At 35.9% G+C, this 12,962-nt stretch overlaps 1 protein-coding gene across 1 annotated transcript in view; it reads left to right on the forward strand.

Annotated features, from left to right (window-relative positions):
- Positions 1–12,962, forward strand: part of LOC6037148 (pikachurin) — a gene marked incomplete at its 5' end in the record, with an annotated part of 226,670 nt that overhangs the window by 80,570 nt on the left and 133,138 nt on the right. Inside the window, 2 exons of the mRNA XM_038261273.1 lie at positions 1,585–2,176; positions 2,250–2,365. Of these exons, the coding sequence (XP_038117201.1) occupies positions 1,585–2,176; positions 2,250–2,365 (708 nt within the window). The remainder of the gene's footprint in view (positions 1–1,584; positions 2,177–2,249; positions 2,366–12,962) is intronic.

Consider the following 12,962-nt stretch of genomic DNA (forward strand, 5'->3'; position numbering starts at 1 on the left):
AAATTACATATTGGACCATGTATTGGGCGGACTTGCTTCGACTTTGCTTCATAATTAATTTCTTACCAGAAAGCAAAAAACACTCCAAAAAAGAGCTACAACAGTCACTTCAACTAAAATTGAAAAAAAGTTACGTCAAAACAATCGATATTTTGCATGAAATTTTGCTAAGAGTTATCAAAATCAGAACCATAACTTGTTTTTGCATTGACTACTACGTCCAAACAAATTTGGCTTGAAAGTTGATGTTAAAAATCATCAAAAATAACAGAGTTATGACAACTATTATGCGAACTTATATCCAAATAATTGAACAAGATAAGCTGTCCGGGTTTCAAAGCGTCCGGAAATTCTAAGCACGACGTTATATGCTTATCAAAGTTGTCTAAATTATTATGATTACACAATAATGCTGGGAAAAATCATGATGTTCTTTCTTTTGTAACAATTAGTATCAATATCGTTTCTTTCATACACCAGATACCTTTCAACATATGAACAGTTTTGATGTCATTAAGGTTTTAGATATTAAGGGGTATGTGACGCTTTTCAAAGAAGGGGGTGGGTTACTTAACAGTAATTACCAAATGTTTGATAGTTTAACAACAAGTTGTAATTCAAGTTTCTACTGAAAAAAATCTGAAGGATGAACCGCTAATTAAAATCGTCATTGTCGTGCTTTCTTGTCGCACGTGCATTTTGGCCCCATTGAACGCCATTTTATGCAGATCACAATGCCCCACCTTTACAAATCCTCAAAATTCGATTTCAATCCTGAGATATTAAATTAAAACCAAAAAAAAACTAGTGCATTGTTGTCACTCTTCACATGAAAGAAGTTCAATCTTGTCGTGCTATCATGACACACTCTGAAAATTGCTATAAGTGCGACAACTGGTCAAAGGGGTTTCAAATAAGATTGCGTTTGACACACGTGCATGCCCGAACACCGTAAACATTTGTAATTTTAACTTGGGACTCCGGCAACCAAATTCCACAAAACTTCGGAACAATGCACAGAATGGTTAACCAAACAAAACGTGCTTGTTATTGTTTACATGGCGTGCTCTAGTTTTTGTTTATTAAAGGTCAAACATCAAAACGCGTTTTCCCGGAACGTCATAAGCTACGTGCGACAAGATATCACGACAATTCCTCAATAATAACTTATAAATCTGGAGCAACATTTGAAAGGGGCGGTACGACATTGCTCTTACGGCCTTTCATTACATGCGTTTAAATGGGACGAAAGGCCGTAAGAGCAATGTCGTACCACCCCTTTCAAATGTTGCTCCAGAAATCATAGTTGGAACAAGTTTTTCGTCCCTAGCTGTATGAAATAATTTTCACGAAACAAAAAGAATCTCTCAATTCTCCGAACAATGATCAAAATTGTTCCCCAAAGCGACACACTGTTTCCCATCGCAAGAGTTTAATTTGCCAAATCAATCCGAGCGTTTCGTACGGTTCACTTGCCAGTTAAAGTGGCCACTTTGGCAGACCGCACTTCGCGATTGTGCTACGGCTGGCAAACTGTTTCCGATTCGGTCCTAACGATTCCGTTCTGTTTCCTCTTCCCCACAGAGCTCAACTCGACCTCCAGCGATGACGCGGCCTCCACCAGTGTTGAGGAGGACGTCCTGTACCAGCGGGGTGCCTCGTTCAGCGCCAAGCTGGACATGTCCGACCTGCACATCTCGATGAAAACGTACGACGACGACGGGGACGATGGGGATGGTGACGGCGAGGACGGCACCGGCCACACGGGTGAAGCCGACATGAAGCCCATCAATCTGAACTCCATCGACGGCCAGTTGACGCTGCGGAAGGCCAATCATAATTGGAAAGTGGCCGCAGCCAACAACAAAACGGCGCGGGTCAAGGAAGCTGCCGCGGGCAAAAGCTCGCCAGTTCATCTGGAACTCAACGGCGGAGGGGCGTTACGGATTCAAAAGGTGGCGACTGCGCCCGATGACTATGACCAGGAGGTCAATCGGGGGGAAATAAAAGCACTCGCACTGACGGCCCTCGAGGATGAGCCAGCTGCTGGTAGTTCTGCAACGGCGGCACCGCTGGACAGTGCTACAACAGTGCTGCCAGCAGCTGATACCAGCCGGAATGTTACGGACAGTCCCACAACGGTTGCACCGCCAGCAACGACGTTCACCGAGGCGAGGTAAGTTGTGTTTGGGAAATTCTAAAAAGGGGTAAATTATTTGCTAAATGGAGCCAATCATTCTTCCTCACAGCGAACCCTGCTCGTTGGATTGTGGCTTCGAGGGAGTTTGCAGCAAGGGCGAGAGCAGTCAGCACCCGGCGCGGTGTTTGTGTCCGTACGGCAAGGCTGGGCTGAAGTGCGAGGAAGGTAGGTGGATGTTTTACATATTTTGGGGTGTACTCTGGATAATGTATCACAAATTATACTTGAAACAAGACAATAAATCTTAAAACAGTTCCTTTATTGAACAGCATTTATGGTTTATAGCAGTTTTGTTCTTGTATCTCAATGAAGCAAAACTACTTATTATACCAATACAATTATAAAACACTTCAAATGAAAAGAAACACATCCAAACATTGCAAAAAAAAATTCGGTATTTTTTAATTGTTATGTAACATTATGAAAATCCTTAATAACTACTTTAAGGCATGTCAAGTTTCCCGGGATAATAAAAATATTTCCCTGGAAAATAGGAAACAGATTCACGACCTTTTTGAAGACAGAAGATGAGAAAATGCCCAGCTTCTGGATAACAACAAAGATAAAAAGTGAACTATTTTGTTCACATGAAATGAAACAAAAAGTATTATACTACTATTTTACGAAAGTGTACTGGGTACACTTTTACACGTTTTAATACGACAATTGCAACTCAACTATTCGAATGGGAAGCACGTTCACTTTTTCAGATATTGCAGTAAAAACACAACAGGTATTATAACATGTGGTTATTAAACAAAAAAAACTGAATAGCGGTTTGTGACAATCTTTTACGAGAATTTATCCAGTTACTTCAATTCCTTTGTAAAGGCAAAACAAAACGATAATAGTTTGAGGCAAGGCGAAACCTGTTTAAGTTTTTTGGTAAATCAAACGTTTCGCTTATCACAAATATATCGCTTTTTTTGGTTGCTACAATAACTTTCAAAGTATCCCCCATTCTAAATCCAATCCGCTCTAAATCGTCAACCATCGCTCAAAAAGTCGCCTTCCGGGGCAATTTGACTTGTAACGAGTGATAGGGGAGTTGCGTTGGCAGCCGGCGACCTTCGTCGAAATGTCATTGTACATTCCGGGAACCATTTCCCAACGCACAAACATTTCATTTGTGTGTGTGTGACACACGAGTCAGCCGTAGGAGGAAGATCCACAAAAATAAACGATTTATCTGACCGATTACGAGTGGAAAACTTTTTCCTTCGAGGAAGTGACCTTGAGGATGTTTTTTCAATTTTAACGGAATATGTTTTGAGACAAATATCTATCAAACATATTTTTCAAATTATTATTTTAAAACATTTTTTTTTAAATTATTCACAGCCTTCCAGTAAAATTTTTAAATCTGAATAAAAATTTAACATATATACCTACTTCAAAAATAATTGACATTAGGAAAATATTTTTAAAGATAAAGGAATAATTGTAATCATAATAAAGTGAGAATCGTTGTCGCGTCGTTGGCGCCATGGACTAGCAACTACGGTTTTGGGGACTATTTTAAATCTCTCTCGAAAAATTATGCTTTCACAGCTTAATTCCCCTGGAGCTGCCACGTTGGACCATTTTTTCCTCTATCAGAACTTTTTTGCTGTTATTCCTGGTGTGTCCTCTTTTTGGACTGGGTGAAAAGTTGACCAACTTGCTAGATGACATGTTGGTCCCTGGGTGAACATTTGCGGCACATTTTATTTTAAGGACACACCGGGAATTAAATTTGGTGCTTGCTTGACTTTTTCCCTAAATAATAATTTGTAATATTTTTGGAATACGAAACCATTCGTTTTACAACCCACAGGTCTTGCCGGTATTTATTGAAAGATTTACACTCGAGACTAAGCGTCCGATGGTTTGGGCTGGGAGATAATCAAAACCTTTTTGTACACCAAGTTCCCTTTCATCCCGGGATTCTAACTGACGACCTTTGGAGAGTGCGTCCAACTACTGACCAGCGAGTTTACCGATTCTGGTTTGGTCTGGTACTCCAGGGAGACGACTCCTACACCTAGAATGACCTCGACATTCAGGCCACACAAATCTCATCTTGAAGAATGAAACAATATTTATTTCAGTTCAAAGTAAAAAATCTTGACTAAGGCTGCCATTTGTTCCTTACCGTACGGATTTTAGACCACCTTTAGAGATTTTTAACAGGGCGAAATTTTTGTACAGATTTTTTTTGCATAATACGGAATTGTACGGAATTTTAACAATTTTTCTATGATCGATTCGCTTTTTTGATTTGGCCAAAGATTTGACAAATTTGACATTTTTAGTTAAATTTCAGTTTGATTTTAAAGGGAAAATTTGGTTAGTTTTGCAGGTTTTCCTCAGTTCAAAATTGATCATCAATGATTTTTCATTTCAAATTCCGTACAAAACATATTTATCCAATAAAAGATCCTAAGGCTTTCTAAATGTTGTGAAATCCAGTTAACATTTGAACTAACAAATCAAGATTTTTTTCAAGGTCCTTAAAGCTACTGTGTTGAACATGTTTAAACATCAATTTTCCTGTTTTTAAATCTTTGCATGGCAATATCTAAGCAACTAATGGTCGTATCAATATAGTTAAAAATGCAAAGTATAGAGAACTTTCTCAGCTTTTCAAAAATGTTTTCTTTTCAAAAGTGGGCAAACATGGGCACTAATTTAAAAAAAATCATTGCTACTATTCTCATAAAAAGTTTCAAAAATTCATAATACGGAAAAAAAATTTGCACACTCTGGAAGTTTCTGAAAAGTTGGCATTTGATGTCCTCTAAAACATATCAAAAGTTAAAATATAGTGTTTTTTTTCTCAAATAAAGTTTTAGTGACAAACAGTAAAATTTAAAATCTCATTTTATTACCGTTTATCAATTTTTTCTGTGTAGTCCTTATCCATACCTACAACTTTGCGGAAGACACCAAATCGATCAAGAAATTCCTTCAAAAGATACAGATTTTTGAATTTTCATATATCATTTTTGTACGGACAGCTGCCAAATTTGTACGGAAAACTATTTGGACAAACTTATGATCAGCCGGATGAAAAAATACAAAAAATCGAATGACCGATATCTCAGAGAATTGCTCATCTGCAAAAACATTCACATTGCGGATTGAGTGGTTATTTCTTATCTTAATGTTAACATGTTATGGTTAATGTTACCATTCTATAGATCGCCTTCCCTAAGGTGTCATGATGTTGTCCAGCTTGTGGTGATACACTACCTTCTATTTACAATCGAGTCCAGAAGGGAAAAGAACACCAGTTGAGTTCGTCCATGCCAGGATTTGAACCCCGATCTACCGTTAACGAGGCGTAAGCGCTACCACTAGGCTACGTGACTCGGACAGGTATTTCAGTTCCAAAATGTTATTGGATAGACATTCATTTTTTGTGTAACCGATCTAGTTCTAAACTAATTTACTGAGGGATTGAAACCTCCTTAAAAACGTTACTTAATCCACCAGAAGGTGGTTGCTGCCTTCCTCCTGAAAGCTTTGGCTAACGCTTACTTAGTAAAGACACTATACATCTGAGTGCTGCCATCTATGATTAATTTTTATTATTCATTTGAAAGCACTGCAGTGTTTGTATGCGTGCACGACGTGCACTGAGCGGAAAGTTCCGACAGCTATCCGCCGGAGCTTTCAAATTATGTAAATAATGACCCTTTTAGTATCAACCAAACAGTTTTTCTAACATAACTTTTGAAGTACTGCACCAAACCGGATGAAATTAAAAAGACTTAGGACCTGAAGGCGAATCTAAAAACATAGATCCGGACAAAATCGGTCGGGCCAGTTCCGAGAAAAGTGAGTGAGAAAAAAAATTCTACGTCCATCCACACGCACAGACATTTGCTCAGAATTTGATTCTGAGCCGATATGTATACGTAAAGGTATATCCAGAAGGCTTATTTGAAAAGTTCAATTTTTGAGTGATTTTATAGCCTTGCCTCAGTGAGGTGAGGAAGGCAAAACGTACCAAAAATCAAACCCAAAAAATGTCTGTCCTAAATACTTGAAGTAAGTTCCGACCAACTAACCACCAACATTGGCTGCTCAAGGGCAAGAAAATTACCAACTGACCGTGGTAAGAGCACCGATGTTGACAAACCGGTTCTTCCGTGCTCAATATTCTGCATGGTGCAAGAACGTTGCAGATTCTAGAGAGAGAGAGAGATACGGAGGGCTGAGAACCGATGGACCGTAAACTTGAGCTTGCAGATCTATGCTGCTGCGGTTGCATGCTACTTTTGGGAAGCGCAAAAGTTTGGTTTGACTCAGTGGTTCGATTTGCCTGAGAAGAGCAGGCACACATTAGAAGTCAATGTGCGGTGTTGGTTGAAGGGTGACTTGAAGTTGGCTGGGTTTTGCATACTTCAATATTTATTTTGTATTTTTCCATGATGGAAGATTCCCAACGAGTAATCACAAAAACGATATATTTTTTGTATTACACTCAAAGTACAGTGTCGAGGGATTAGTTATATCAAATTTCTGTGAAAAACTAAATTCTTAACTCGAGATAATAATCCCTTTCACTCACACCAGCTAAACAAATGTGTGCATTCGTTAATTGAAACAACAAATCTCCAACAAGTCTTCATCGACATCTGACCACCTTATTCACCTAGGGATGGCCGAGGTGGTTAAGCCAATAAAAAGTCTGTTAAAGGTACCTGGTTTGATTCCCGTAATCGAACCTTTATGTTGTTTTTTTTTTTGTTTTAGACAGATAACTTTTTTTTGAAAGAGTATTCGATAGCATAATTCTCTCGGCTATCTTGAACCTTCTTCAAAAAGATGAAAGTTCAAGCAAAAAAAAATGCTAATTTCTCCTCCAAACCTGAGCACTCATTGAGTTGTTGACATTTTTTTAGGTAGAAATAGCATAATTGAGCTCAAGATGCAGAAAAGTCATTTGATCTACAAATATGTGTACGGTGCACATATTTGCTTCCAACAAAATTCAAAGCTCTTGACAAAACCAATCTCACTCACCTGAAGTGGAAGGAGCAATCAACCAAAAATTCGATTTTCAGTAATCCAAGCCTGACCCCATTTGATCGATCTCTGGGCACTATCACCCCCAACGTATCGCTCCAATTCAATAAAACCAAACCCAGTGTGCCACCACCACAGTTTGGCTAACTCTACTCTACTTCAAAACTCTGTAAACAGAAGCACCCTCTCCACATGGTTCGAGCTTTTTAGTTGCTAGTGGTGTACCTCTTTACGAAAACCAGAAAATAGATGAAGAAAAAAATAAGCTCCCCCCTCCTCCCCCCCCCACTTCATCGATTTTGCAATTAATTATACATAAAATACGTCTGAATGGCGGCAACCAGCAGTGCACCAGTGCACCACCGACGTAGTCTAGCTCTGGCTTGAACTTTGAAAGCTTTTGCCACTGCTGACCTGCTCACCGTTTGATGGGCTGTGGGAGGAGGGGAAGCCCCCAGTATACATATTACACATTTTTCCTCCGAAATGGACGGACGCACAAACACATAAACATACTCACCTCCACAACTCCACATGCAGGGTTACGAGCTTGAGTAGATGAATAAATAAAAGCTGGCGCACTCTTTTAGACCAGTCCGTTGCTCTCCCGCCTCAACCTGTGAGTGTGTGAATCAAAGGAGGGGTGGCGCGGCGGCAGTGAATGAGACTCAGCGTTGGAAGAAAAAGTTGTGAATGGAATAAAAAAAAGCACACTTGACTGTGTGGCGCGGGTGCTCCCCAAGCTGCGCAAACGCTCGTGTTTACACCCAAATGTTAGGGTATGAGATTTTTTATTTGGTCTGATTGTTGATAAAAACAAAAAAAAAAAAGTGTTTAGAGGGATTTAAACAGTCTTAATTTTCTTTATTTTGTTATGTTTATTTCAATGTCCGAAAGGTTGAAAATTGGAGCACAACACCTTTAGAGTCAAGTAAATTATTTTTTTGGGTTGCTTTGTATAAATTTATTTAAAGTTTTCAGTGCTGATTTTAAATAACATTTGAATTTGAAGGGCCACGGAATTGTTTCTTGAAATGAATCATAAGATTGATTTCATCATTCAATGACATGTCCTTGAGTTTCCATAGACATTATTTAAGGAAATCAAACTTATTGTTATATAACTGTGCCACATGTGCCACAAATTTTAGTGATTGAATTATTGTATTCGACACTGACGCATTATTTATCCACTCATTGAATTATAATGTTATCACAAAATCTTTGGTTGAACTTATGATAAAATGTGGCAAGCCAAGAATATAAAAAAATCAAATGATCTTTAAAAGTTATCAAAGTCTGTGCAAATTTTGAGCGGGATTTGTTAAGATTAACATATTGATACCCGAGCCTAAAGGAGGTGAAATAATGTTTTTCAAACAAAAATTACTTTTTTTTTAAATCGCTAATAACTTTTCAGGATCGAGTAGTACAGCTTTGGTGTGTCCTACAAAGTTGTACAGCATCAAATGTTCAATAAGAATCTCAATCAGGAATTTTTCTGGTACTTTTGTACCCGACCCTTTCCGATTTCAATGAAACTTTGTAGAAATGTTATCCTAGGCCTATATAAGCCATTATTGTGTATATGGAGCCAATAGTACTCGAAAATAACATTTGAGAAGGGCGTAAGGTATTTAAATATTTTTGCCGTTGCGACATATCAAAAAGTGCTGTTGCGTCATATCAAAAAGTGGTCATAGACAAACTTGTAGGAAATTGGACGGGCTTTCTGAAAAAAATACACTGAAACAAAAATACACGCCACATCTATGAGATTTTTTGACCTTTAAGTCTAAAACTTAAATTTAAAGGTGATGTCACGATTTTTTTTCGTTCAAAATTTTTGAGGAATTAGACTAAAATATAACCAAAAGAGAGCAGTTCTCTACGGAATCGGTATTTTTTCTTTAATTTTAATTTTTGTATTATTTAATCCGGCTGAAACTTTTTTGGTGCCTTCGGTATACCCAAAGAAGCCATTTTGCATCATTAGTTTGTCCATATAATTTTCCATACAAATTTGGCAGTTGTTCATACAAAAATGATATGTGAAAATTCAAAAATCTGTATCTTTTGAAGAAATTTTTGAATCGAGTTGGTGTCTTCGGCAAAGTTGTAGGTATGGATATGGACTACACTGAAAAAAATGCTACACGGTAAAAAAAATTTTGGTGATTTTTTATTTAACTTTTTGTCACTAAAACTTGATTTGCAAAAAAACACTATTTTTAATTTTTTTTATTTTTTGGTATGTTTTAGAGGACATAAAATGCCAACTTTTCAGAAATTTCAGAATGGGCAAAAATCTTTGACCGAGTTATGATTTTTGAATCAATACTGATTTTTCAAAAATCGAAATATCGGTCGCAAAAATTTTCAACTTCATTTTCGATGTAAAATCGAATTTGCAATCAAAAAGTACTTTAGTGAATTTTTGATAAAGTGCACCGTTTTCAAGTTATAGCCATTTTTAGGTAACTTTTTTGAAAATTGTCGCAGTTTTTCATTTTTTATAATTAGTGCCCATGTTTGCCCATCTTTGAAAAAAATATTTTTAAAAAGCTGAGAAAATTCTCTATATTTTGCTTCCTTGAACTTTGTTGATGCGACCCATAGTTGCTGAGATATTGCTATGCAAAGGCTAAAAAACAGGAAAATTGATGTTTTCTAAGTCTCACCCAAACAACCCAACATTTTCTAATGTCGATATCTCAGGTCCGATTTAAAATGTTAAAACATGAAACAGTCGTGAAATTTTCCGATCTTTTCGAAAAAAATATTTTCAAAAATTTAAAATCAAGACTAACATTTTAAATGGGCCAAACATTCAATATTACGCCCATTTGAAATGTTAGTCTTGATTTTAAATTTTTGAAAATATTTTTTTCGAAAAGATCGGAAAATTTCACGAATGTTTCATGTTTTAACATTGTAAATCGGACCTATAGTTGCTGAGATATCGACATTAGAAAATGGTGGGTTTAGAGCGTCCAATTTCCCGTCCCGGGAAAAAAATTCCCGGGAATTCCCGGGATTTCCCGAAAATATATATTTCCCGTTTCCCGGGAAATTTGTAAATTTCCCGGGAATTCCCGAAATTCAAGCGGAAATATACATTTTCAATACTTTTCGGTACATTTTTAAGATTGAAATAAATTAAAATTTAATATTATTATATTGAATTCAATTAACTACTCTTATTGAACTTGCCTCAAAATTAAATGTCAAGGTTTATTTCAGATGATATTAATTTGTGAGGCAATCACAACTGGGAATAGTTCATCTGTTGGGCTACAAAAAATACGATATTGTGGAATGAAATTAAACTATTACAACTTTAAAACTACTTCGTATTATATAAAAGGTGCCCGAAAAAGGCAAACATATTTCAAAAACTCGCTCAAAATATTTGAAAACTTGGAATTGCTAAAAAAAAAATTTCAAGTAAAAGCAGATTTTTGAGGAATATTCAATGCTTATCTAAACGCAGAAAAATAAGGCATATTTGAATCAACAAAACGTTTTGTTGATTTGAAAATCAAAATTTTTGTTGAATCAACGCTAAACGTCAAAGCAGCTTTTTCAAAACAACAAAAGACTTTTGTGGAATCGATAAAATCAAGGTTTGTTTCGACGCAAAATCGGCGTTGATTATATTCAACAAAAATTTTGTTGATTCAAACCTCGTACAGGCTGATTCTACAAAACTTTTTTCTGCGTGTATTTATTCATGGGCTCAAACCGGTAATATTTGATATGGAAAAAATATTTGCCATGGCAAACAGATTTTCTGCATTTTTTCTATTTATTTTTTTGCCATGATAAACATAATTACTGCACTATTTTTTTTCATTTCAGCTTAATTATCATTATTATTCTTTACCATATTTTCTCGAACTCATCATAGAGACAAATTTAAAAGCAATTTTATGGTTTTGGAGCATTGATTAATTTTACTCACTGTTCAAACACTGTGATTGAAAAAATAATGCATACTTCTTAACTAAAAACACTAATCAATATTTGTTTGATATTTTGAACGAATTAAAAGACAGCTTATAAATTTAGAAAATTTAAATATTTTCTTGAAATTGTATGTTTTGTTGCAGTCAAGGAACTAATTGATCCTCACACTTAATTTGACCATTTAAGTAGCTATTCCATACAATTTTGTAGTAAAATATTAATCAGAACCAGGATCAGATTTTTTTGATAAGTTTCAAATTTCCCGGGAATTCCCGGGATTTCCCGGGAAATTTGTTGAAAATTTCCCGTTTCCCGGGAATTTTGTAACCCCGGGAAATTGGACGCTCTAGGTGGGTTGTTTGGGTGAGATTTAGAAAACATCAATTTTCCTGTTTTTTAGCCTTTGCATAGCAATATCTCAGCAACTATGGGTCGCATCAACAAAGTTCAATGAAGCAAAATATAGAGAATTTTCTCAGCTTTTCAAAAATATTTTTTTCAAAGGTGGGCAAACATGGGCACTAATTTAAAAAAATTAAAAACTGCGGCTATTTTCAAAAAAGTTACCTAAAAATGGCTATAACTTGAAAATGGTGCTCTTTATCAAAAAATCACTGAAGCACTTTTTGATTGCAAATTCGATTTTACATCGAAAAATGAAGTTGAAAAATTTTTGCGACCGATATTTCGATTTTTTGAAAAAATCAGTATTGATTCAAAAAATCATAACTCGGTCAAAGATTTTTTGCCCAATCTGGAAATTTCTGAAATGTTGGCATTTTATGTCCTCTAAAACATATCAAAAAATAAAAAAAATAAAAATATTGTTTTTTTGCAAATCAAGTTTTAGTGACAAAAAGTTAAATAAAAAATCTCCAAAATTTTTTTTACCGTGTATCATTTTTTTTTCAGTGTAGTCCATATCCATACCTACAACTTTGTCGAAGATACCAACTCGATCAAAAAATTCCTTCAAAAGATACAGATTTTTGAATTTTCACATATCATTTTTGTATGGACAGCTGCCAAATTTGTATGGAAAATTATATGGACAAACTAATGATGCAAATTGGCTTCTTTGGGCATACCGAAGGCACCAAATAGTTTCAGCCGGATTAAAAAATACAAAAAAATCGAATGACCGAAAACTCAGAGAATTGCTCAAGACTGACAAGAAATGCAGGATGGTATGTCTCTTCTAAAAAAATACAAAAATCATTTACTAAAACTGTTTTTTTTTTAAACTGGTCAAAATTTTTAAAAACCAGTAGTGGGAATCGATTTCCAGACAGTTTTACATTAAAGTCTCCATATTGACCATTGTCCTATGTCCAATCCTTGGGAAGATACAGCGGTTTTAAAAATGAAAATGTTGAAAAAACGGGGTTTTTGGTGGTTTTTGGAAATTTCTATATGACAGTCTTGGTTTTTCAGTCTTGTATATATTTTTACCGGAAAGCTCGTCTAATTTCCCATAAGTTTGCCCGTCCAATTTGTCAAGTTTGTCTTTGACCACTTCATGATACGACGCAACGGCTTCGAGATACAGTAATTTTTAAATTACAAAATACAAAAATATTTAAATACCTTACGCCCTTCTCAAAAGTTATTTTCGAGTACTAATGGCTCCATATACACAAAAATGGCTTTTATAGACCTAGGATAACATGTCTACGAAGTTTCATTGAAATCGGAGAGGGTCGGGTACAAAAGTACCAGAAAAATTCCTGATTTGAGCTGGAATTGCTCTATACAAATTTCACCTTCGAGTATCAAT

Source organism: Culex quinquefasciatus, chromosome 3 (assembly GCF_015732765.1).
Source record: "Culex quinquefasciatus strain JHB chromosome 3, VPISU_Cqui_1.0_pri_paternal, whole genome shotgun sequence".
Lineage (NCBI taxonomy): Eukaryota > Metazoa > Arthropoda > Insecta > Diptera > Culicidae > Culex > Culex quinquefasciatus.